Here is a 27,893-nt window from a genome sequence, read left to right on the forward strand (position 1 = left end):
AGCTGTTCCTCCTGAAGTCTGAAGTTCTATGAAGATAGACCTTAGACGCTCTAGCAGACCTAGAGAGACATCTTCCTTCAGAGGGCAGATTCTGCAGGAGCCCCACCTCTTAGTGGGTAGGATGTCTTTAATGAGAAAGGTTAGATCAGAAAAGATATGCAGTTCTCCCACTTAATGTGGCCCTCATCTCCAGATAGGGCCACTATTTCACTAACTCTAGTCCGAGAGGCTATAGCGAACTGAAAAAATAACCTTTTAGGTTAGATGCTTGAGGGAACAATCCTCATTGTTCACAGGTGAGGCGTAATGTAGGACCTTGTCCAAAGACCATGAGATGGGCTTTAGTGACGTTGCAGGCCTAAGCCTGCACATGTTTTCGGAAATTTATTAAAGATTTCAATCGTTAGATCCATTTAAAGGGCATATAGAAGAGGTCTAGTCGGGGCTGACTTGCACAGAGATAATGGTCCATGGATCCAAAGATCCCATCATGTGACCTCTCTCGCAAAGTCGGCCATACCCTTGGTGCTTACTCAAGGGTTTATATGGGGACAAGGCCGAAGAACTAGCGTTCTCATAGTATCCAAGGATACACTGCCTCCTTCTCAAAGGCCATCGTGCTGTTGGCCGCCAAACCTTGAATATAGGTGAGGACAGAGAAGGACAGGCAGAAGATCATGAGATTGCTTTCGGGCCCTTTTGCTTTACAAAACAATTTAGTTTTTCCAAGAAGACTCGTATTGTCTTCTCGTTGACTAGACTTGTATTCTTCTAGGAATTCTATTTGCCTTTAAGATCCCAGTCTTTTTCCTAACCGTTAAGGGCAAGGAATTCATAAAATGAAGGGATCAGGTGTACTGTAATAAATTGAAGGCAGAAAACTTCTGAACCTCCTGGATAATCCTAGGTGCATAACTAGGACTAGCCTCAGCCTTAGTTCCTTCATTACAGGGAACGGGGTGTTCTTGGGCTTCCTGGGAGCCAACAGAGCCCCCTCTTCCCTGGAAGGGTCTCAGCATGTAGAGGGACTTCTGGAGGAAATTTGATGGGCTGAACAGGAATTCTAAGTCCGTCACTTCTATTGTAGAGACATGATGTCTGTTACCTCCATTAGAGGATCCTCGTATGGGGCTAAATAACGAGATAGTATCTTGATAACGCTCGTGATGAAGAGAACGATCTGCAGCTCAGGGACTTGTCCCCCTCTGGGAGGGAATGGGTCTGCGTCCGTGTACCATTCCAACTCTATTGGGTTGAACCCGAGAAGAGCATCCACTGTCACCTTGCGGATCATATAAAAAAAGAGCTCCTGATAGGCGCCATTCCCTTAAGGAAGGGATGGCTAGCATTCCCTAATGAAATGAGACGTCCCTTATCCTCGATAGTTTCGACGCCTCATTATCGCTTCGATGCCCCAGATCAACCTGAGGAGGTCTGATCTGTGTGGAGAGAGTTTATCCACTCATTACAGGGCTAAAATGGCCTACGGGTCTGTGGCCTTTGGTTATTGTAGGGTAAGCGAAGAGGGAATGACCATCATTGGTCCTATTAGATCTCTTCGAGCGTTTGATGCTTATCTTCTCCAGCCTCTTAGCGCATCTTACAGTTGTGCACGTAGCACTAGGTCTGTCATCATCGTGAACTGGAGAGAGTTCGAAACTCCTCCCTGTTAGCGTCATGGAATCCTGACTGATTACAATAGTCTCTGACAGACCTTGCAATCTCCTTTCACATCCCCAGGGGAAAGGAGCGTTAGGGTGACTACAGGTTTCAATGATTTTTTAAAAACATTGAAGCCCCTGAGCTGGAGAGAATCGAGACTTCTTGAAGTTATTTGCATCCTCGATGTTCCGGGGCCGGATCATCTCCATGGATGCTCATAGACAGTCGTTTCGGGTGCTGCCCACCCCAGCCTGTCGTCCGCGGCCATTGATGCCTGAACTCTTTCTAGGCTTGGTTTCGCTTGACTGTGTCTGCTAATTCCGTGAAGATCCTAGGACTGAATCTAGTCTGACGAGAATCTTGTCTAGGATATATGTTATCTTCTGTAATTTGGATCCTAGGTAGGAGGGGAGGGGGTGACTGACTGGAAGTTGCTGATAGACATCTTCCAGGTCTGGCTAGAATGTCAACACCCCTTACTGAATAAGGTCCTTATGTTCAGAAGGATTAACATTCTGAACTTGCTGTTTTATTGGAACTTGTTGAGTGGCGCCAAGACCAGAATGACTCAGAGTTTTCTTGAGTCTTTCATGTGAACAGTAAACAGCCTTCCTTGGAAATCGATGGACTCTACTTTCTTCGCCGCTAGTATGCTCTAGAGCTCTAAGGTATACTCTTCTAGGGGTGATTTGAATATAAGAAGAGTTGAGGAAAGGATGGTGGAGGTATGTCCATTTCCATTCTAGTCTCATCTTGGTTAGACCTTGGACCCCAGGGATCGAAGGTCCGGCGATCCAGGAGGAACTTCCCTCCTACCAGAAGCATCTGTTTGCTTCGTATGATCCGAAGGTGTATATATCTGACCGTCTGTGGAACAACGGTCATTGTAACTGTGGGATGCTGTTTAACATCCTAAGGAGAACTAAGAAACCCTTCCGTTCTCCTCTCAGGCCATACCTGACCGTTTGCTTATATCAGCTTTTCAGTGTTTCACTGTAATAGAAGATTCCTTTCTATGTAAAAAAACTTAGGATAAGTACGCTGGAAAAGAGGAGAGACACATACTAGTAAATCCTTCCAGCCAATTGCTGCAGCCTTCCTAATTATTAATTCTAGGGCATCCCCTTTCAAGAAGGGGCCGATGGAAGATTCTAGTCCATAAGGATAGAGTAGCGTCCTACATCCAGGGAATTAATAATGAGAATCAAGAGGCTGATGAAGAATCAGCGTGAGGAAAGAAGGGGGGGGAAGTGGATCCCCCAAATCAGGTAGGTCTCAGCAAGGGATTGTGCTTAGAAGCACAACATACTGGAAAACCATTCTATTGTATGGTTATGTACCAAAGATTTCTGTCTGCGATATGGTCCTATACTGCAGATGTACAGGGTATTGTATACCCCTATACAACTGGCATGTTACCGTCAAGGCTAGTACTTGGGGGTAAGTTAACTGGCACAGTACTTCAGTACCAATATGGCTAGCAGGTTTTCGACATATCAGTGACTTGTCGGCTGTCAGCGGGTCGCTGACAGAAGTCACACCATCCTAACCAGTATTCAATGTGACTGGGTAGTGGTGAAAACTATACGCATAGTCAGCGGATCTCTGAACCAGAGGCGACTCCTCGGGTTATCGGAAGACCGCCGGTAATCGGCGGGCTGTCGATTGAAGGCATACCAACTCAGCTATTGACTGGTGGTGACCAAGGGCACACACTGCCGGCTCTTGGCGGCGGAGTCAGATGTGACAGTGAAAAAATGACTGCTGTCGTTGATTTCACTACAAGGTGTGGCTTGATTGTGGAGTCTCTGCCCGGTGTTTGTCAGTCGGGGGTCCGAGTCCCGCTCAGACTCACCAGTGCCGTTAGTGTCTGCAACCTCATCTTTAGAGGCAGGGTTGTGGGGGGGGGGGGTTTAGACCTTAAAAACCTTTAAAAGGAACACTAAATTCGCAGTTTTCGTAATGAGTAGTGAAATTTTCAGTCCAATTCCCGTAGAGTTTTCGCATTTTTGCGAGTTCGCAACTGAACCGCATTTATGAGATAACTTCTGAAACCAAACCAACCACAGTTCGACAGCTCTAGACTGCCGTCTTGTAGGTTGGGGATTTAGAAATAATATTGCTGGGGGGGGGGGTGAACCTGCATATATTATGTCCGTGAAAATACTCACCTTTATAACTGCAGAAGACTGCAATGCATCATCTGGTGTCCCTCTTGTAAGGAAGGGAGAAGAGAAATGAGTATTCAATTGATTATCGCACCGATAAACAGTTTGACAAAAATAGCTTAGGACAGAAAGCTAAAAGAGATAGTGGGAGACACATACCCGTGTATCCCTTGTGAGCCAATGCTGTTACTTCTCCTCAGTATTAAGATAAGGAAATTCCTCCAACCGGGGAATTCCCTGAAGAAAAAGGGGTTCGAACACCTAGGTGTAAGGAAGTGTACAAGCACTGTCCCCGTCTATACTTAACGCTGTGAGGTAAGGAGGATTGATTCACAATCAGAGTATCGAAGGAATGTCATTCTTTCGAAATAGGAGCGGTAACAGCAGAAGTTCGCATCCAAAATATGTTGATTAGAAATTAAAAGACATACTGTATATTTATGTATCCCAACCCATCTATTTGCTGTAACCTCCCTTACAATATTAAATCAGGGAGTTCCCTGAACAGGGAAACTCAGGGATAAGGGCTCTCTCCTTTAGGGGTTAGAGGCGTCACACCACCGGCCCTTTACGAAATTTAATATTGCAGGGTAAATAGAAACTGATTTCAAATCAGAATATTGATGAAATATTATTCCATCAATATAGAATTGGGTTCAGCAAATATCTGGACAGGGATACCCAAGATATATTGGAAATAACTACTAGTATAATCTATACGTTAGTTATCCGTCTGCCGTATTTACTATACTGCAAATATACTGACTACCTGTATAGACCTATACTGTAGTTCAGCCGGCAGAAAATAAAAGACATACTTATGCATCCCAACCAATCTATTTGATGTGACCTCCCTTACAATATTAAATCAGGGAGTTTCCTGATCAGGGAAACTCAGGGATAAGGGCTCTCCCCTATAGGGGTTAGAGGTGTCACACCACCAGCCCTTTACGAAATTCAATATTGCAGGGTAAATGGAAACTGATTTCAAATCAGAATATTGATGAAATATTATTCCATCAATATAGAATTGGGTTCAGCAAATATCTGGGCAGGGATACCCAAGATATATTGGAAATAACTACTAGTATAATATATACGTTAGTTATTCATCTGCCGTATATACTATACTGCAAATATACTGTCTACCTGTGTAGACATGTACTGTAGTTCAGCCAGCATGTTGCCGGATTAGCTAGCTATTGCCGGAGCATCTAGCAAGCTAGATAAGAGAGAGAGAGAAAGCATGGAGTGAAGGCTATTTATTACTGTATATGTATACTGTAATAAAAGATGTAAAAGTCTAATTTTACTGCTTTTCTCCAAAAAGAAGGTTCACTTCCATTTAGCCACATTACTATTGCCGGCTTACTACTGTAGGCCAGCCTCCGGCAGCACGAGTACAGTCGGCATGCTACCTACTGAGTCAATACCTATCTGTGCCGGTCTACTGCCGTCCAGAACAATACACCGACAAGGGAAACTGTGGCTAGCAGTTCAAGGGAGAACTGGAGCACCTTGGGGACACAAGGGACCTCCCATCCACAGCCGCCAAGGCCGCTGGAAGCCGGCACTCGCCGACAGCCGTCATGGCCGCCGGCTGTCGGCAGTTGCCAACAGCTGACGGCTGAGGAGGGGGTTGTGGGCGGCTCCGGCAACCCACCGGCAATGGTAAGGTTGCAGGACTCCAGCACAGGGAAGACAATGTCTCGGCCATCGTAAAAGAACAGAGAGGGGAGGGGAAAGGGTCCTATATGAGGTATAGGAGGGACCGGCAATGTTGCCGGACCTACACACCTTGAAGAAACTCTGTTTCAGTACTGGCACGACCACAAGTGGCAGGAGAATCATTATTCTCCAGCTTAGGAGGTGCTAATACAGTTAAGGGGACGGCAGCTCATGCCATTCCTCTCAACAAGGGAGAAACAGAGTTCCAATGCCGGCGCCATCCTAGGCCACAAGAGTATACGACTCTATAGCCTAGGGCCGGCGAGCATAGGACTAGTCTACTAGACCCCAGGGAGAAGGTGGCGGCAACATTCGACCACTTCAGGTGTAATCTAGGGAGGGCTAGCCTCCTATGCCAGCAGTTCCGCCGGCAGGGGAAGGCAATCACCCCGCCGACCGACTGCCGATAAAGACTAAATACTCTGAGGTTCTGATCGAATCCCAAAACTTGCCGTCTGCCGTTAAGGGATGAGACAGAAAACTCTAGGCTACTCATGCCTGAATTCAAAATTCAAGGCCGACGCAGAGAGTTGTAGCCTAAGGCTACTCTCAGAGGGAAGAGAGATTACCCATAAATCTCTAGCGAGATTAGTAATGGTTAGTATAATTCCAGGAGATATCGATCTCCAGGAATGATAACCGATACACAAGGGTAACCGGGAAAATAACGAAAGTATATGTTGTCTAGGTTATGTTACCTAGACAAGATGAGATCTCGGTTACCTAAATCACCAAAACTCTGACATATACGATCGTCACGGAAAAGGGAAAATTATGCTTATAGAACGGATTTTAAGTGAAGCGAAAAATCTATTTTTGGGTGAGATAGCCATGACGTCCTGATGGAAGGTTCCTTCGGTAGCTTCCTTGGGTATATTTAACTACAAGGATATTCCCAGAGAATTAAACCACAGGTTATCACAGAATTCTAACTTCTGGTGCGAGTATCCTAAAGGTTTCCCTTTAAGACATCGTATATCAACAGGGGACGCATGTATTAACACGCCACATAGCTATCTGTACCCCATATAGAGTTAACACTTTGATATGGAAAAGTGGAGAATAACTGGGGAGCCGTTCCACAGTTACACTCATCCGTGGCTACTTTTGGTACTCGAAACGTAAACAAACAGGCGCCATTGCTAAATGACGTCACGTCCGTCCTCATCCTGATGCCAGCTCCTTGCTAATCTCCATGATACAGCAGGACAGGGCGGGGCCTGAAAGGCTGGACTAGAATAGAAGGGAGGGTCCATCAGGACGTCATGGCTATCTCGCCCAAAAATAGATTTTTCGCTTCGCTCAAAATCCGTTTTTTGGGCTCAAGCCATGACGTCCTGATGGAAGAGTACCAGAGAATCAATGTATCGTGGAAAATTTCCCCTTATTAGAGTAAGTGCCAAGGGCTTCGAATAGAGGTATGTAATGTGACCTCGGTAGAGGTTCCGTGGGGATCCAGCTTCCTGCCCCCCTGGCAGGGAAGTCCCAACGGGTTATACCAAAATTCAAAGTGGTCATCGAAGGGCTACTCACCCTGCGGAGAGTTCGTGAAGGACTCGGAGACAAGACAGAATGGTCAATATTCGTGTAGGAATATTCTCAAGAGTAGACGAGTGATAGTTAATCACTATATTCCATGGGTTAGAGAACAATCTGGTCTCGAAGGTATGACGAAGGTAAGTATTCAAGTAGGAATATTACACAGCATGGGTGAGTATATACGTAATACAGACAATTTATATTATTCTTCTCATTTCAAAGGAAAGGGGTAAATGAAACTATGACATTCATGTATTTCATAGTGGTAATAGGAGCGAAGAGAGACGCACAAGTAATAAAATAGAAATTTTATTTCATAAATTGCAGGTTATAGTAATAATAAATGCAATAAAGAATGTAAAGTTAATTTACAATAATAAATAATGTACATAGAAATTAGAGGACTTCAATCTTGAATCTGAAAGAAATTTCAAATTTAGAAAACACAAGTTCCAGAGGAACGTCAGTCTTTATCAAAGAAAAAAACACATCATGCCCTAGGGCATGTGGCACTCATGTGAAGTCTGTGACATTTCACCTTGGTAAGAACAGTCTATTAGAAACACTAAGTGTCCATGAAATCACTATGTATCACACGAGGGTCAACACAGGCACCCGTAGAGTTAAAGTCCCAAGTAACTCGCTGTTCTATGCAGAGTTAAACGGCAGGTTTCATAACACTACCTGCGGCTACCACGAAATGTTTGACTTCATGCACTTGCTTCGCGTAGTGCTTGAAGAAAACGCGCGAAGATTTCCATCCTGTGAAGCTCTTGAGGCTTTCAAAATCCATACTCTGGAGAAATTCAGAGAAGACGCGACTTTTCTAGAATCGTGAGCTGCGGGTGTACTGTCAGGATCCGCTCTGCGAATGAAGTGGGTGATTTTCGCTCTTAGTTGTTTCAGTGACAGATCGCTACCCGATGTTTCTCCTTTGAAGAGTTGACCTCCACCAAAGTCTGAAGTTCTTCGAAGATAGACCTTGAGACTCTCTACTGGACATAGAGAGACATCTTCCTTCAGGGGGCAGATTCTCCAGGGGCCCCATCTCTTGGTGGGTAATTCGTTTTTTGCGAGAAACGTCGGATCAGGGAAGAGGGTAAGTTCTCCTGTATCTGCGAACAGGATATGACCCTCGTCTCTTGATAATGCCACTATTTCGCTGACTCGGGCTCCCGAGGCGAGAGCAAAAAGGAAGATAACTTTTTGAGTCAGGTCCTTGAGAGGGCACGAATTGTTGTCCAAGTTAGAGGCAAAATGGAGCACCTTGTCCAGGGACCAGGAGATAGGTTTTGGTGGAGGTACTGGGCGTAGTCTAGCGCATGCCTTTGGTAGTTTATTGAAGATATCGCCGGACAGATCAATCTGGAAGGCGTACAGTAGTGGTCTAGTCAAAGCCGATTTGCAGGTAGAAATCGTGTTGGCTGCTAAGCCTTGTCCATGAAGGTGAATGAAGAAGGACATGCAAAAATCAATGGTGATTTCCGTAGGATTTTTTGCTTTGACGAACGAGACCCACTTTCTCCAGGATGATTCGTATTGCCGTCGTGTGGATTCGGTCTTGTATTCCTCAAGGAACTCTAGACTTTTCTTCGAGATCCCAAACCTTTTCTTTGCGGCTAGGGAGAGAAAATCATGAGATGAAGGTCCCTGACTTTCAGTGATGAAGCGAAGACAGTCGACTTCTGTACTTGCTGAGAGAGAACTGGGCCCGGGAGGGGAATCAGCGTGGGCTGCAGCTCCAGGACCAGGGGGTACCAATTGCTCCGGGGCCACTTGGGAGCCACTAGGGCCGCTGTCCCTTTGAAGGTTCTCAGTTTGGAGAGGACTTTCAGCAGAAGGTTGGGGGAAGGGAACAGGTATATCCTGGATCATCTGATCCAATCCAGTGACATGGCGTCCACTGCTTCTGCTTTGGGGTCCTCGTACGGGGCCACATAACGAGGAAGTTGATTGTTGTCGCTCGTTGCGAAGAGATCGATCTGAAGTTCCGGGACTTGGCGAGAGATGAAGGAGAATGATCTTGCGTCTAGAGACCATTCCGACTCTATTGGGTTTGTCCGTGATAGAGCGTCCGCCGTCACGTTGCGGAATCCTTGTAGGTGAACTGCAGACAGGTGCCATTTCTTCTTTTCTGCCAGACGGAAGATCGGAAGAAGTACCTGATTTATCTAGGGCGATCTCGAGCCCTGACGATTGAGACATCTGACTACCACCGAGTTGTCCAGAGTCAGACGGATGTGGATCGAGGGAGGCGGAGAGAGTTTCTTCAGGGTGAGAAGGACCGCCATGGCCTCCAAGATGTTGATGTGAAACGTCTTGAATAGGGGAGACCATGTTCCTTGAACCTGTCGTTGGTGGGAGTGACCTCCCCAACCCTCCAGCGAAGCGTCCGTGTGGATGTTGAGCGATGGAGGTGGGTGTTGAAGAGGAATGGACCTTTTCAGGGCCTTTGCTTCCGACCATGGCTTTAAGAGTAACCGAAGTCTGTTTGGGAGCCGTCTCTTGAGGTCTCTTCGATCGATGGATGCAGAACGTCTCCAGACTCCCGCGGCATCCTTTAGCTGTGCACGAAGCACTGGGTTTGTCACAGAGGCGAACTGTAGAGAGCCTAGAACTTGTTCCTGCTGTCGTCTTGAGATCCGTTTGGATTTCAGCAGTTTTTTGACAGACCCTGCTATTTCCTTCCTTTTTTTCTGCGGGATGGAAAGGCGGTGTGACTGAAGATCCCAATGGATTCCCAACCATTGGAACTTCTGAGCTGGAGAGAGGCGAGATTTCTCGGTGTTTATCTTGAATCCCAGGTGTTCTAGGAACTGGGTGACTTTGTTGCAGGATCGTACACAATCTTCGGGCGATGTCGCCCAGACCAGCCAGTCGTCTAGGTAAGCCATCACTTGGACGCCGCGAAGGCGGAGCTGTTGAACGATGGCGTCTGCCAGCTTGGTGAAGATCCGTGGGGCCACGTTGTGCCCGAAGGGCATGGCCCTGAAGGCGTAGCTTTTCCTTTGGAGTCGAAATCCTAGGTAGGAGGAAGCGTGATGGTTCATTGGAATGTGCCAGTAGGCATCCGCCAGGTCTATAGAGACCGTGTAGGACCCTTGAGGCAGGAGGGTCCTTATTTGTTGAAGAGTCAGCATCTTGAACTTGTTGTTCGCAATGAACTTGTTGAGGGGGGATAAGTCTAGAATGACTCTGAGTTTGTCGGAGTCCTTCTTGGGGACGCAAAATAATCCCCCTTGGAACCTGGTTGACTTTACCCTCCTTATCACCTTCTTGTTCAAGAGTTCTAGGACGTACTCTTCCAGGAGGGGGGTTGACTGTTGGAAGAATTGCTGGAAGGCTGGAGGTTGTTGTGTCCAGCTCCAGCCTAGTCCCTTCTTGACGATGCTGTGTGCCCAGGGATAGAAGGTCCAACGATCCTGGAATTGGCGGAGTCTTCCTCCCACCGGAAGCACTTCGTTGCTTCTGGCTTCCCGAGGGTTTGCTACCTCGGCCGCTGGCTCCCCTTCCTCCTCTGCCTCTGGAGGGGCGGCGAGACGCATCTCTGCCTGAACCTCTCTTTGAGCCTCTACCTTTGGGACGAAAGGTAGTGGTTTGCTGCTCAAATGCAGGGGTGAAGATCGGTGACTGAGAGACCATCGGTTGGGTGACCAGCTGAAAGGTCTGTTGTGGCTGAGCTGCCTCTTGGGGAGTAGCGGAACCCGGAAACTGCCGTCTCTGTTGACGTTGCTGGGGTTTGAGCTTCTGCGGTTTCCTCTTAGGTTGAGGGCCATCGTCCTGAGAGGATTTCCTTTTCTTCGACATGCCCCACTTATGGAGAAGGTTCCTGTTCTCCATGGCGGCTTTGTCAGCGATCTCTTTCACTAAGGAGGAGGGAAAGAGGTATTTACCCCAGATATTGGAGGAAATCAGCCTCCGGGGTTCGTGTTTCACCGTAGCCTTCGCGAACACGAATTCACGACAGGCTCTGCGAGCCCTAGTGAAGCTGTACAGGTCCTTCATGACAGTCGCCAAATGCGTTTTGGCTAGGACCATGTAGAAGTCCGGAATCCTAGTGTCTCCGGCCATGACTTCAAGCTGTACCTGGAGGGACATTGATGCGGCAAGCCTCTCCTTCGTATCTTGTTCCCTACGAAGGAGGTGATCGTTGAGTTTCGGGAGGTCCTCATTAAACTGACGACCGGCAACGTCAGGCTCTAACTTCCCCACTGTGAATGTTGACTGGACATCTTTCCAGTGTCTATCATCAGGGGGAGTAGTCAGGGAGAAGGGCCTGCACTCCTCCAGTACAGGGCAAGGTTTCCCTTCTTCCACTGCTTTCAATACCACAGTGAAGGCCTTTTCAATAAAGGGGAAGGTCGCATTGTTCGGTGCGACAAAGGTTGGGTGCTTTTTGCTAAGCGCCGGCATCTTGGAATTGGTGAAGCCCCTACTCTTCACCGTGTTGGCTAGCATAGCCTGGGCCTTCGAGAGATCGAACACAATTACCTCCTTCGGTTCGGTCTCTTCTTTAGAGGCGGGTTCGGACCTGAGCCGGACGTAACAGTCCGGATAAGCCTCAAAATTCGGGCAGAACTTCACTTCTTCCAACGCGATCGAGCCGACCTTCTCACTGATGAAGATCTTGCCCATGGTGATCGGCATGTGCTCGGCATACCTCCATGGGTTAGTATCCGAGCAAGCAGGGAGGTCCTTAACCGAAATCTGTTTCGGTTGCTTAAAACTTCCTAGGTTAGACCTGAATAGCTTGTGAGTCTCGCGAAGTTTCTTATCCATGAGGGCTTCAAGCATCTTGAAGACCTCCTGAGTGCCTGATGGGAGAGGATCCGGGGTGGCAGACGTCGAAGGAAGGGATTCCTCGGTCGGCGTAGGAGTTGGTGCAGGGGTAGGAGTGGGAGCGACCTCATGCTCCGAATCAGGGTATTCCACCTGATCTTCCTCATAGTCGAGCTCCTCGCCCATGAGGTTCCTCTCCGTTGTTTCCGACACTTCCGACATACGTTCTGCGTTGTCGGAATCTAGACGGCACTCATGCATGGACTGGGCCATGACAATATCAGGTTCCACCACTATTTGGACGGTGGGAATCTGATCACTGGGGACCACTGAGTCTTTTGATGCCTTCGGAAATAGCAAGGCCCTCAAATTTTCGGTGGCGAGATACGGTCCGGTGGCGTTCTTCTGGGAGCCACGCACCCACTTGCGCAGCTTCTCCCGAGCGTTGTCCCTTGCCTCCGCTGAAGGAGGATCGTCGAACGCTTCGACCAGACGACTCTTGCAGACTGTACAGTGCTGCGGGTCCCAGAATTTCAGGTCGCCTTTCTTGGCGGCGCAGGGGGCGTGGGTCCGACACGCCTTGTGCCCGTAGAAGTCCAGGCGTTTCACTCCGCAGAAGTTGCTTTCACACTTCATATACTCCTCCTGTAAAAGAAAGAGATCATGAGTATATGGAAGGCATAAGAATGACTTACATTACTCTAAGATTAAATTTTTAGTAGTCAAAATTTTATCTAACATTAAATGATTCATAAATATTGTAATGTTTGAGAATAGGAGCGGGAAAGGAAGTAGATAGACACATACTTGTGAATCCCACCCAGTCGGTTACCGTAACCTTATTATTAGGCAATTTCATTTGTGACCGAGGGACACAAAACGGAAATCCACGTGGATCACCGTGGTGGGTAGAAGCTAAGTTTCTAGCAGAGATTGCCTGCGAGGTGTATCAGGGACTGAGACCACTCAGTTCCTTGGGGTAAAAGGGTAATAGGAGACCCCGTATAGATCTAGGTTCCGGCAACCGGCCGTGCTAAGACACACAGAGTATGCTGGAAAATTGTAATGTGCAAGAAGACAGCCCAGCCACTAAATAGGATGGTAAGACAATACCTATATATAGAAGTGGCTAAGCCATCTGGCTGCAGTGTAGGACTGTCGGCATGTTGTCGACAGGTAAGAGAAGGGGTGCATGTCCCTTGGCGCCTCCGGAGGGCGCCGGCAGGCCGACGACACGCCGGAGGCCGCTCCAGCAGGGTGTAAGGCATCAAGACAGACACATTGAGTATCTAAGCATAATACCAACTTGGCGACCGCCGGCACAGCGGCGGAACGCCGGCGGGAGGCAGCGGCTCCGGCAGCCGAAGGCTGACGGCTTGGTGATCAGTTCATAAGATAATTAAGTATATGGTAGTATACCCAGACTGCCGGCAATCAATGCCGGCACGCCGGAGGCCGGCCCGAAGGTCGGGCAACCGAAACTAGGTAAGGGAGGGGTGGATCATCGGTTGTATGCCGACGGAAGGCGGCAGCCCCCGGCACACGGAAGGCTGACGACTTAGAGGAGGGATGGTATCTTATGAAAGAGAGTCACCAAAGTGTAGGGCGGTATCGCCGGCAGTAGAGGCGGCAAGGGACCGGCACCAGGGTAGATGGAGAGACAGATAAGGAAGGATTTGAAGGGTAAGACCACATACCCCTCCGGCATCCCTCCGGAGAGAGTGTACACATGATAGGAGTAGATACACCTAGCATCCAATGGCAGGGGGCCGGCAGCCGGCCGGGTGCCAGGGTAACCCAAGGGACGGTTAGAGTACACTCAAGAGGGGGAACCCCCTGCTGGACAAATCGCTGCCAGTGGCTACCCCCATAGGACGCTATGAAGGTATGTGTACCAGAGCGGCCTGCTCAGCAGGAGAGCAAGATAGCCCTATCACTCCACCCAAGGGAGGAGTTGTAGGACTAGGGACAGTTGTGTATAGGCAAGCCTATGTATAGGCTAGCCTACACCAAAGGGATAGGTGGGGAGGGAGAAGAAGAGGGGTCTTTCATAGAGGAGGCTCTGTACAAGAACGGCCACCAAGGAAAGGGAGGACGCTCCCTAGCCTAGGGTAGGTAACCAGAATGAGAACGGTGCAAGAGTACCGTCTCAAACTATAAAAGTACAGAACTAGCGCCCCCCCCCCCCAAAGCCTAACCTAGATAAGGAGTGTTAATTCTCAGGCTAGGTAGGCTGAAAGACACATTGCAAGTTGCAGGGAGGGATGAGTAACCCAACCATAAGCAACTGAGGAAGGGCAGAGCCGTTCCTCTTTCTCGGTCGCAACCCTAAGGGGGGATCATTCCCTTAGGGTAGACAGAGAAGCGATAAATACTCTTGATTGTGGACAAGATTCCCCTATATAGAAGCGGAAGCCTGGCCACGCAGAGGGAATGCCCGTAGGCAGGGGATGTAGGGAGCATATAGGGGTTCCTACATTTAGGTTAGGTTAGAAAGGAACGCAATCAAACCGGTCCCCTATATGGTCCCTGAAGGCAAAAAACACTTACATCACAGTTAACAGTATGATAAATAATGCCACTATCTTCGTAATTTAACCTAGGATCACTGGAATATATCATGCATGAACACAAGTGCTAGGTAATCTAGCCTAGGGGCTAAGCTAGCGATCTAGTATGGGGTCGAACGACGACCGGATAATAGAGCGTTAAAACGCGATACAGTGAACCCTCGCTACTTCGCGGTTCGACCATCGCGGATTCACCACTTCGCGGATTTTTTCCATAACCCATATATATACAGTAATATATATATATATATATATATATATATATATATATATATATATATATATATATATGTATGCATGTATTTATGTATATATGTAGGTATGTATATGTGTATACATAAATAAATATATATATATATATATATATATATATATATATATATATATATATATATATATATATATATATACTGTATATACACACACACACACATATATATATATATATATATATATATATATATATATATATATCTAAAGTAGGAAGATGTGATGTAGTTCTAAGGGAAAAGTATGGGAAATATGTCTGGGTAATAAGCAAAGCTCTACCTCCAGTTTGTTTCTACATTATGATCAGAGATAAATGTAAACAAAACATTGGTTGCCATTTTTTATCGTGCTTTTTAGCATGTTTAGGAAATGCATGATATAAAATCACCTTTAATATTTGTGCCTGTTTTAGTTTAGGGTACTGTAGTACATGCATTAAGTGTTCTGTACATTAAAGGGTAGTTTGTTAACAGTACTACGTACAAGGGAAGGTTTTAAAAGTCTGAATATACATGTTGAATAAATAGGTAAATATGGTGTCACTACTTCGCGGATTTTCACCTATCGCGGCCGCGACTGGAACCTATCTACCGCGATAAACGAGGGTTCACTGTATATGAAGTTCCTAGCTATGAAGACTAAATAACCAACAATATCAATTAGTTAAGAGGCTGGAAAAGGCTGTTCTGGCTAGCTAAATAAGGCATGCAAGAGAACAGCGACGCCATAAAATGGCGAGTCCGGTAGCAGCACAGCTCCGCCACAAAACACAAAATATTACGAAAAGTAGAAGTTACTTTACGGCCAGAGCTTATTTAAACAATACTGGGACCTGGTACTCAACTTTCCAGAAGAAGGCGAGGCTGAAGGCGCGGTTGTGATACGATTATAGTAGGGGAACCAGGGTAATTTTTGTTGCGGTTACCCTTCTATTCTGCCACGTATTCCCCCTCGAGGCGTAAAGGCTATTCGGGGTGCAGATTGCCATGTGGCGTGTCAAGAATACGTCCCCTGATGATATACGATACCCTTGAGAGTAATCTTAAAGGTACTCACGCCAGAAGTTAGAATTCTGTGAAACCTTTGGTTTGATTCTCTGGGAATATCACTGTAGTCATATATACCCTTCGGAAGCTACTAAAGGAACCTTCTATTAGGACGTCATGGCTTGAGCCCAAAAAGACCAAACAACAAAACTTCTACCATTTCTTCTTTTGTGGGAGAGACAGCCTGGTACCAAGAATCTTCCATTGAGGATGAAATGCTAGTATGCTCAAGCTGCATTCATGAGGTAAGAGGATATGTACTAGGAAAGTACAGTACCCATATCTGATTAGAGATCAGTAAATGGTACAGGAACTCATGCACCCATTATTGTACTGGGAAGGTACAGTACTCATTTCTAAGTACAGTAGACAGAACAGTAAACGGTACACGAGTTCATGCACCCGCTACCTGTGTTCAGTTCTTAACAAGAATTAGCTCAGTAGTTACTGGTAGGAATAAAGGATGCAACCCTCCTTTCCCTTTCCTGGAAGTTTGACTTGTCTCTCTCTCTCTCTCTCTCTCTCTCTCTCTCTCTCTCTCTCTCTCTCTCTCTCTCTCTCTCTCTCTCTTTTTCAGGAGAGTGGGAAGCAGTGCATATTGATACTTCCTCAACAAGGGGAAGGCTTACCCAAAACAGAAGGAACAAGTTACCGAAGCACAGGCCAACTGATCAGGCAATTTCACAAGACATCAACCAATCACTTTGCATGGTTTCGTGGGAGGGCTCCTGTAGAACTGTATCAGCCAAGGGGAAGGTTTTTGGCACTAGGTACAGGAGTTCACACTCCTGTTCCCAGTGCTAGATCTCATACGAGCACAAGCACTACGGGTCAGGACATTAGCAGCCACCATTGTCCCTTTTCTGCCTCGGGACATTCCAAAACACTTTGGTGACTCCATCACCACTGACCATTGATTCAGTGATTGTAGCATTGACAACAGGGATCCAATGTGGTAGAGTCATATACTGTACTTCGCCTTGATCCGAGCTCGACATTGCCAAATGGATAGAAGGTAAAGGCCTTTTTTACACTGATACTGGAGCTACCTTACCAATAGACCTTTGTATCACGAAGGAACACGAGGGAGAGAAACACTCAGAGTCTTCCAAACAGCTCTCCAGATTTTTACAGTCAACTGCGGACTAGGGACCAATTTTTCCATTCATAATAAAGATGGCAAGTACTGTGCAGTCTGCCATTAGGCAACAGCTACCATACAGTCAGTCATCAAAAAGAAGACTTCTTGCACTCAGTGAAACTGATGGACCCAACCTTCAGTCTCAAAATTTTCCTCGTTTTCCAGAATTTAGTTTTCAATTGAAACCCAGGGCTTCAGCTCTTTTGCCCCAAGCATTCACACTTGCTTTTGTGGTACCTACTCGATCGAGACTTCCCTTCTGGTATTTTCTCAACAATCAACTTGACCTCTCTCCCCAACCCCATGGCCAGGCAGGAATAGAGGGCTGGATTATGCTGATAACAGATTGAATATTTGTTTCAAAAGGTGGAGGAAAGTAGCGCAGTCGCTCCCGCATGATCAAGATCTTCTGGCAGGATGGTAAAAATGTCCTCTGAAACTTCCTTCGTCATGGGGAACTCGTTCTACTTGGTCTCACAAACAAGTAATTGCTCCAAGATTGGTGGAAGTATCACTGGTAAGCAGCCAGTGATTTCCCTTATTTTTAGTTTGAGTGGAACAGGAAACATGGGAAGATCAGGCTTAGTGGCAGATTGACTTCTATTCTAAAGGGGAGTTCAACTTGAAGCCCACCTCCAGGGATCCTGCTGATCTCAGATGACACTAAGAAGGATGGTGACCTATTGGAAACGTCCTTGCTTGACAATCGCCAGACTGAGGTTTGAGTCCCACTCAAACTCGATAGTTTCTTGTAGTGTCTACAACCTAACCATCCATGTAGACTAAGGAGCCTTTACCTGGCTCTCCTTGGAGTAGAGTGGGGTCTTGGGCATGGATCATATGTATACTGTATATGGTCAGTCTCTGGGACATTGTCCTGTTAGCTAGGGCATTGTTAGTGTCCCATACCTCTGCCATTCATGAACAGCCTTTAAATCTGGAGTACATGAACTCCTCAAGGAAGTGGTTCGTGGAAGTAAAACACCTGCTTTTTAACCTACCAAAAGTCCAAGCAATGCTTTTGCTATCTCCCCAACAGGTTTTAATAGTCATCCAGTAGCATGGAAGAAAAAACATTGCCACCTTCATGGCTTATACCTAAGGCAAGGGGTTCGGTTTCACAGACACTTGGCAATTTGGCAAGCAGTTACTCACCTGGGCAGCCATCAAAATGATAGAGTTGTATGCAAGATCCATTCCAATCAGAAGAATATTTTAGTCGACACCCATAATGACCAGGGCCATCACCATCAAAGTACTTGTTCATTTCTAGGTTGATCCAAAATTCCAGTTCTAGAACATCTTCCAGTACACTGCTCTACCATTCAAGGACATCAGCAATATTTGGGTCAACTTCCCAACACACCAGTTCCTGTAAATACCTTAGTCTCTTTGCATCTTATTAATTTAAGGTCACCTTGAGGAACACCGAAGACTCGTTCCCATGCTAAAATGGTGTAGATGAAGATGTCCAAGAAATTCTGAAAATACCCTCCCGGTTCTGGTGCATGAAGTCATGGATATCAGATCTATCCTAACCTTCAGGAAGAACCTGTCAGTGGCACTGGTCCTGAAGGTAGGAATCTGGTGCGACAGACAACCTCTGCTGCCCTATGCCAACAGGAATTTACCCATAGGTCTCTGGATAATCTTATCCTTAGCCTTGTGGTAACTACTCAACAAGTTGTGTTGTGAACCTAGCTCCCATACAGGATAAATAGCATATCACCCAAGATAGCAGTTGCGACACAAGTCTAGAAGGAAAGGTAGAATGTCTGCCTGATCTCCTCTTCCTTCCCTCCCCCCCCCCCCCTTTGGAGGTGAAGAAGTCTGAGTGCTCTGTTATATGGTGCATCGGATGCTAGATGTATTCGTGCCTCACGATCAAGTACCTTTTCATTACTGTACTGATAACTTCGGTATTAAAATATCCTCTCAGACAAGAGGGAAGATGGAGGAAATGTATGCAACCCATTTCTCATAACCAGATACTACAGTACTATTAAAGGTCTCAGGTTTGAATGATTAGGAAAATACAAATTGATTGTAAAATTTGTGATGTTCAAAAATGAAATTTACCAATTGTTTTGTTGAAATAACATTATGGCACAGGTTAATTAATTACATTAGTTAAAATTTATATACTGTAATCAACATTGTGATGTAGAAGCCAAAATGTTTGAAGAATACGTTATTTCGTAGGTACCATTTGGCCATGTCCAGTATGCTAAAGATTGGTTACGCGTAAAGGGCAGTGTTACAAAGCCTGAAAATGAACACCCTAAGCGATTAATTACTGGTCTTGAATGCAGGCGAAGTGAAGTAAGTGTTTAAAATTTATACCTATTTTAATTTTCATATTAACAACTAAGAATTCTGCCCAAACATTATAGTTTTTTTCTGTAAAAATCCTTCTGACAGTTCATACTTATGAATCTATACAAACAAAAAGTACTGTTCAGTATCTGTATTGGTTTCTATACAAATGCACACTTCGTCTTTAAATATAGGAGTATCTTTCATCAGCTGCCATTGCAGATAGATCTACATACTGTTGCTTTTCTCAGACTGTACTTGCATTGTTGATTCCTTCTCTGCATAATTTTATATTTGGTTTGTTTGTTTGTTAGTGCACTTCAATTAATGGAGTCTATAAAGGTGGTCAATATGTAGAAGTGCTTTAGTAAAGATAAATTCGTAGAAAGATTGTCTAAATTACCAATAGATCCACAGTTTGTGTTTCTTTTAGGGGAGTATTCCTGTTTATAGAATTTAACATGTGTTGGCTTTTTTATGTGGTCTCTTTTGCAGTGGGGCAAACTTAAGCAGAAGAAAATGGTTGGGAAGCCTTCTCTCCAGTGTCATTGGGGGTACACTGGTGACTCAAAAAGATCTTTTCAGTACTTTTCTTTCACCCTCTCAGGCTGGACCTGGTTCTTATGGTTCATGGTTTGCAGGAAGTAAGTTCAAAAAGAAAGATAATCATTATCGTCTCACCATGTACAGTATGTTGATAAAACTCTCCCCACTAAGGAATTACAACTATGCCTCAAGTAGGTACACCCAAAGTGCTAGAAAATTATGACAACTATTGTATATACACTTTGCATATAGTACACTGTTCTTTAGTTAGCTCTTGTAAGTGTGACATTCCTAGGGGTGGGCTGATGTGCCTTGTCCTTTTTTAAAGGGATGAGGTGACTCAGGCACCTGCTTGTGATCTGGAAGGGTTTAACAGTCTTCCCCTCGAGATAGAGCATCCTGAGTTGGAGAGGTACTGTTGGGACGTCATTAAGCTCATTTGTGAGCATAGTGATCTCTGTGTGATTTCTGTCTATGCGGCCAAAGCAGTGCTAGCCATATGATAAGTGGCACGGCCCTCCTTGTGGTAGAGACAATCTCTCACACTGCCTTGGTTAGAGCTATTTAGAGGGCACTTGAACCAGGTGAATTTGATGATCAGATATAAAGAATAAGCTCCAGTCAAGCCAATCCAGGATGCTCCTGCCTGCGCCTATCCCACATCAGCCACTTTACTTGTACGGTACTTTGACCCAGAGGAGAATGAAAATACTCTTCTACCGGTTAATCCGACACTCTACGCATTGATGGCCAATCCCTTTGGAATAAATCTAAGCGGAAGATGGTTCCTTCTCTGCCGACGACTCAGTGGCTGTGGAGTCTACTGCTGTGACCTCTCTCTCTTGTCAGTATTGTGGTTGGACAGATGTTCCTTCATACTAGTGAACTTAATCAGTTCTAGGCCAACTTAGTTCTTAAAAGAAGGGATGCAGTAGCATCAAACTTCTCTATACATGTTGGTCCGTAAAGTATTCTAGCTCTACGAAATGGATTGGTTGTAGATTCCCCTTTATTGTCTCTAGAGAGAGGCTGAGGTAGTGGGGGTTAAGGAGAGGTCTTACAACCAAGAATCAATTATTTATCATGCAGTTTTCTTTTGGAGGTGGTTACATTCAAGCCTTCAGGGGATCACAATGCCTTCAGATTTGAGTTTGAAGAAAGTTATAACCTCTTCAAAACTCCAGCACCAGAAGCACCAGCAACTGCCTCATGGAAGGCACTGGACTCTGTTCAGTCAATTTGTAATCCCTTCTAGCTGCAAATGTCATTTTAACAAGATTTATGAGCTTAGAAATAGGCCTTGGTGGTTTCATTAAACTTGTTTTAATTAAGATAGCAATAATGAATTGTCAGTAACAAACCACGTGATCTTGCACCATTATCGAAGGGTAGGTACAATATCATCTTGATTGCTCTCCAAGCCTCTTGAGATATATTTTGTAATGGCATTCTCTGTCATATCAACATCATCCAGTTTATGTAGACCTAAATGGTAATTTTCATTGCTTTTTTATAGACACGATTTCTTAGCTCCTTCATTATCTGTCATTTTGCACATGCTGGATAATTTACTATATTAATCCATTAGGTAATTGAAGGTATGGTAGCAATCCCTGCAAATTACAGTACATTATTTCCTTTAGTATATTTTATGTCTTTGTTAAATATTTTATGTGATTTATTCTTTACTTCAGTGTCATTTTTGCACTGGCTGTTATCCCTGTTGGGACCCTTGGACTTGTACCATTGTTTTCCAATGAGAGGTGTAACTTGGTTGGTAATGATAATAATAATGATAATGCTGTAATTTTTCAATCATCGTCCTTTTTATAATTTTCCTCTTTCCATTTTTATCCTTTATATAACTTTCGTCTCGCCACATCATGATTTTTCATTTACTTTGTTATTCCAGACAATTTTCTACCTTTTTCTGTTTTCAAAATAATTGGGAAATGACCACAGGATGTATAGTAAAAATACCAAGAATAAAATATAGTTACATTTACTAATGATTTAATTACACAATGGAAAAATAGTTACTCCTGGTACAGAGACTAGTATATACAAAATGTTTTTTAGGGCTCAGGCCATGTCGTCGTGATGGAAGTTCCTTCAAAGGTAGCTTCCTAGGTATATTTGACTACAGTGATATATCCCAGAGAATTTACCAAAGGTATCCAGAATTCTAACTCCTAGAGCGAATATCCCTTAACATTTTAAAAAGGGATATCGCGTAATATCAGAGGACGTATTCTTGACACGTCTCATGGCTATCTACACCCCCAATAGCGCTTTCGCTTCGAGGGGAAAGAATGGCAAGAATAAGGAGAGTCGTTAAAGAGACAACGCTCTCGACACACCTACTGTACTGTAAATAGTGTGCCAAATTGTCACAGCGAGGCGCCATCAAGCCATTCTTTCTCTCGTAGCTTCATTGATTGGTGTTATCCCCTGTTATCTCTCGCTATTTTGGAGTTTTTTGGTCGCTATGATGTCTTCACCAGCCTCATCAGCTTCTGGAAAGTTAAGTAATATCTTTGATTTGTGTAAATGTAAGCTCTTGCCAGTTTTGCTCTTCGATTGAGATCGTAATTAACGTAACAAGAGCTGTTGCCAGCCGGATGGCGTCATGGACGCGGTCGTTCTTTCTTTACATTTAGTTAGCCAGAATGACCCTTTCCTGGCATTAATTGCTTTAATAACTTTAGCTATTTAGAATTTTAGCTAGGGATTCTTATATTATGTCATTGTTGTCGTCCCCCCAGATGCTGAAGCCTTGATGTGGATGGGGGGCTTAGGGATTAGCAGCTGGGTTCCAATGTTTGGTGGGAATCGCTTCCCCACTGGTCCTTGGTGCCAAGCTGTTGATCCAACTAAATTAGTCAGCACTTTCTCTTTTCCTTTTGTTTTTTCCTTTTTTCTCCCATCTCCAACTCTTGGACATGAACTTGTTATTGACTTTGGCTTATGTTTGATTATGGTTTGGCTGCCTCTTTGGATTTGACGCAGGTGGGATGGACGGCATGCCATCTCAAAAGAACTCGAGTACCTGACGTGACCGAGCGAGGGGAAAGTTTTATGTCAAACCTTTCCCTCAGTGCTGGGTCTGACGTTGATGGCCGTCATGACGCCTCAAGTGCTGAGGGCGGGGTGTATCTCTGGATATTGCCCCTAGGGCGGCCCTAATTGTAGGGATGAACCCGTCCTCTAAGTGTGGCTCCTTGGTGGGTGGGGGGAATATCCAGATGAAATTAATCTTCTCGTCATTATGGCGAACCCACCGAAACCCGTTGACGACCAATCCGCTTCCTCTCTGGCTGACTCTTCCAGGAAAATAGTTCACTCGATGGACTCGCATTCATCCAGTGCTATTACTCTGGAACCTTTCATTCCAACTTCCCCCAGATGCCAGAGAAATAAAAACTCTGGCAGTTTAAATGAATATTTAAGGGTCCTATATTGTGAGGGAATTACTCGCAATGGGAATTATGAAGAATTATTTAATGTTCTGAAAAAGTTTGGAGATATAACAAGAATGAAACTGCAGCTCTCCAAAGATAAACAAGAATTTGAGGCTTATGTCACTTTTAGTAACACATTACAAGCTACAAATGCTTTTCATGAAATAAGAAATGGTAAAGTTTCTGACCTTTCTTGTCGAGTGAAATTGCATAGTATGAAAAATGTTTTAGACTCGGAATATGACTTTATACCCAAATGCTCTGCCTTGCATGAAGAAGTTCTGGAAAATACCAGAATAGTACCAGAACCAGTCTGGTATGTTGCTTCATACAAGGAGGGCTGTAATAATCTGATAAAGGGGTATGAATGTACAGTATTGAAAAAAAGGTAGGCTGTATTCCACAGGGAAATTTAACACGCTATGGCCGTTGTCTACTTATTAAAGCAGGTAACGAATCTCAAGCTGTATTATTGAATAATTTTAAAGCTTCCTCGTCAGATATAATTCAGAGAGTCTCTCCTCACCACTCTTACAACCACGCGAGAGGAATTATTTATAGTAGGGATCTAAGCTAATTTTCTGATGAAGATATACTGAAAAGATGCCCAGCTACCGTTCTTAAAGCTAAAAAACTAAAAGGGAATAAAAATGCAATTTGTTTAATCTTTTCATCACATTACCAACCAGATTACATCAAGATCAGACACTTAAACATTCCGGTCAAGAAATTCCACCCACGACCAATGCAATGTTATAAGTGTTACGAGTATGGCCACATTAATGTAAAGTGTACTAATAAGAAGAGATGTTATATTTGTTCCGAATTTCATGATCCCAACGAATTCCATGATACCTCCGCCGATTTTACTCATGAAAAGTTTTGTTTCCATTGTGAGGAAGCTCACTCTCCCAATTCCAAACTGTGTCCTCAGTACAAACTGGAGCAATCAATAATTGAGACTGCCAATAATGAGCATATAACTTTTGGTGCAGCAAGGAAAAAACTTAATGGTTCTAATCCAACATATGCCAGAGTTTTGTCCCATCCCGTAAAGTTAAATAATAACTCAAGGAATACTTACCCCACAGTTACTGCTGGATCTAAATATCCTGAGATCTCACCTTCTTCATCAACAAATCCCTCAAGGCCCGACAAGATTTCCAATAATTCCAGCAATCCACAGAACTCTCATCCAGTTCCAGCTATTCTGGAAAACAATAATAGCAGTAGAATAAACAAAAAACCAAATAACAAAGTAGGCCAAAATGGTCCCTTAAAGCAAGAAGACCGTATTCCACTGCAAAACCGTTTCAACACACTTGCCACAGACAGTGCCAGCAAGGCTATAGAAAACATAGGAGGAATAGAGATGGTTGATATCGAGCCCCATAAATCAAAATGCGTGAGCAAGAAAAGAGTAATTGAAGATACAACACCACCCAAACCCAAAAAAACAAATAATATAGAATTTATACCAGATGCAATTGAAATGGATATCGAAAAATTACTAGAACTCCCAACCTCTGGACCCGAACCTAACACAGTCAATAACCACATCACTAAACAAGTGATAAACGTTGAAGTCCATAGGAATCCCCATGACCCTCAAGGAAGTGAAAGCAAGTCGAATAATAATGCACCCATTAAAGAAATAAGCCCTTCTCCAGTTCTAGGTATGACTGGAAAACTAATGCTTTCACGTAAAACAATGGCAGAAAATACAACACACAAAGTTTCATGTGGTTGTAACGATTGCTTCATGGCAGAATTCAATGACCCTAAAAATCTAAATGTACATAAGATGAATAATATAATAGATAATTTTACTAAGAACAAAAACAAAAACCAGTATGGCAAATTAGAAAGCCACAATGCTGGTTGTATGTGTGTTGACCATCTAATAAAGAAACGTGCAACAGGCACCCTCCAACTGGAAAAATTTATAGAAAAACTTAACCTTAATCCAAATGACACCCAGGAGGCTAATACAAACAAGGGTAAAACCCAGGGAGCCATACCCAAGGAACCAAATCTTGATTAAAAAACTACAACTAGCGTAGTCAAGCAGAAACCCGTCTCCAACAGAATAAGCAGAAATAATGCCTTACCCAGTGGAAATTTATCTTCTTTGCCGTAACGTTCAATCCTTACATAATTCAGTGGAATATTAATGGTCTTAAAACCCGTTTACATTTAGGGGAAATCCAAAGACTATTGAAAAATTATAACCCTATTGCAATATGCTTACAACATACTAATGATACTGTTCCTTCAATAGGAAACTACATTTTAGCATCTCGCTCAATCCCTTCTCCCAATACTTTAGGGACTGCAGTATATGTTCATAATAAAGTAACTTATGATGCTTCAATATTCAACACATCAGAATTTCAATTATCTGGAGTTAGATTACATCTAAATAACGACACTTTTAATATCTATAATATGTACAATCAACCCTCTTTCAACTATGATATACAAAATCTACCTAAAGTACTCCCAAATATGCAAGAGGATATACTATTACTAGGAGACTTCAACTCCCATAACTCCATATGGGACGCGAATTGTGTTGATGTTGACATAAATGGTTCAAAGGTTGAACAGATGATGAATGATCATAACCTCTGTATATTGAATGAGGCAGAGAGTAGCACTTACTATTCAAAAGCTCATGGAACCTATTCGTCAATAGATTTAACTCTGTGTTCCAATAATATTGTTGATAGGTTCGAATGGAATGTCTTAGACGACCTGTTTACCAGTGATCATTTTCCTATTTTGATTACCATATTAGGACATACACCAACTTCTTCGATTCAACGATATAATACAGATAAAGCTGACTGGGATAAGTTCAAGTTTTACACTAAGCAAGTGCCTCCCTTTGATTACTCCCAAGATCATGATAGAACAAATGATGACGTTGTGAATTTTATCACACAAGCGGCTAATAAATCGATACCTCTGACTGGCACCCGACAGTTAAAACATTCAGTCCCATGGTGGTCAGAGACATTAACCCAGCTGATAAACGAAAAGCATGCAGTTGGAAGAAAATTAGAAACCCTAAATAAAAGATTCAAACATTTGAGCACTGGTCCCCTAATGTTAGGGAATAAAATAAACAAACTGGTTGACATAGCAATAGAAATTAGTGTGTTGAAACCATATTTTAATAGGGTTTCTGCTAAATTCAGAAAGGAGGTAATTAGAGGCAAGATAATTTCATGGCAAAAATACGTGTCAAGCATATCGGATAATACTTCTGTGCAGAAGGTGTGGCAGAAGTTTAGGAAGATAATGGCTCTTACAGCAAACCAGCGAGACATGCATTAATGCATAACGGCTCGTTAATACATGATACTCAGACAATCTCCAATATTATCGGCCATAATATTGAAAATATAAGCAGCATTGATAATTTAGATGCCCACTTTCGAGCCATTAAAAGAAGAGAAGAAGCAACACCATTGAACTTTGATACTATGGAGGATATATATTACAATAAAAGATTCACTGAAGAGGAGTTGGAATTTGCCTTATCTAATTGTAGGTCAACAACCCCGGGTAAAGATAAGATAAATCTCGATATGATTAGAAATCTAGCCCCTTTAGCTAAAGCATATCTATTGGATTTTTACAATCATCTTTGGACCAAACACCTATTTCCAAAGGCATGGAAACATGCAATAGTAATACCAATAGTAAAGGCAGGGAAAGATCCAAGTAATCCAAACAATTACAGACCAATTTCATTAACCAGTTGCATATGTAAATTACTGGAAAAATGGTAAATTATAGACTAAATTGGTGTTTACGTCGCAATAATATTCTATCAACTTCTCAATTTGGCTCACAATCAGAACGATCTTCTTTGGATTCACTTTCACACTTAGAAAATTATATACGTAGAGGCTTTGAACGAAAACAGATCACAATAGCCATATTTTTTTATATTCAAAAGGCATATGATACAACGTGGAGACACTCGATACTAAAATCCTTACATCAGAATGGTTTTCGAGGACACCTTCCTATTTTCATTAGAAATTTTATTGGTGGAAGAACGTTTCAAACTCGTATTGATAACATTTACTCCGAATCTTTTAATCTTGACAGTGGTGTACCGCAAGGCAGTGTTTTAAGCGGGACTCTTTTTGCATTGGCAATTAACGACATTGTTAATCAAATGCCACAAGGAGTGCAAAGTAGTCTATATGTAGATGACTTTGCAATTTACTATTCCTCCAATAGCCTGCGTCATTTACAAAGGATTCTAAATAGTGCCACTAGAAAAATACTAGCGTGGACCGCATCTGTTGGTTTTAGACTTTCGGCAGAAAAAACTCAAGCCATAATGTTTTATAAAAACAGTAGATGGAAGCAAAACCAAGATATCAATCTAACATTGGGCAATGTACAAATCCAATTTCAAGATAAGGTAAAGTTTTTGGGACTAATTTTTGACACCCATTTGAATTGGAAAGCACATGTATCATACATCAAATCCAAATGTAACAGTGCTCTTAATTTAATGAGGAAATTATCTCACACAACCTGGGGTGCAAGGAGATCAACTTTACTAATGATGTATAAAGCATTAGTATTATCAAGAATTGATTATGGTAGCCCAATTTATGGTTCAGGATCAGAAGCAACTT

The 27,893-nt window shown here is 43.7% G+C and overlaps 1 protein-coding gene across 4 annotated transcripts in view; it reads left to right on the forward strand.

Annotated features, from left to right (window-relative positions):
* Nucleotides 1–27,893, forward strand: part of Smug (Single-strand-selective monofunctional uracil-DNA glycosylase) — a 463,559-nt gene that overhangs the window by 141,343 nt on the left and 294,323 nt on the right. For all 4 annotated transcript variants that reach the window (XM_068384522.1, XM_068384525.1, XM_068384524.1 and 1 more), the window contains exon 3: nt 19,106–19,225. In XM_068384522.1, the coding sequence (XP_068240623.1) occupies nt 19,106–19,225 (120 nt within the window). The remainder of the gene's footprint in view (nt 1–19,105; nt 19,226–27,893) is intronic.

The sequence above is a fragment of the Palaemon carinicauda genome, chromosome 12 (genome assembly GCF_036898095.1).
Source record: "Palaemon carinicauda isolate YSFRI2023 chromosome 12, ASM3689809v2, whole genome shotgun sequence".
NCBI lineage: Eukaryota > Metazoa > Arthropoda > Malacostraca > Decapoda > Palaemonidae > Palaemon > Palaemon carinicauda.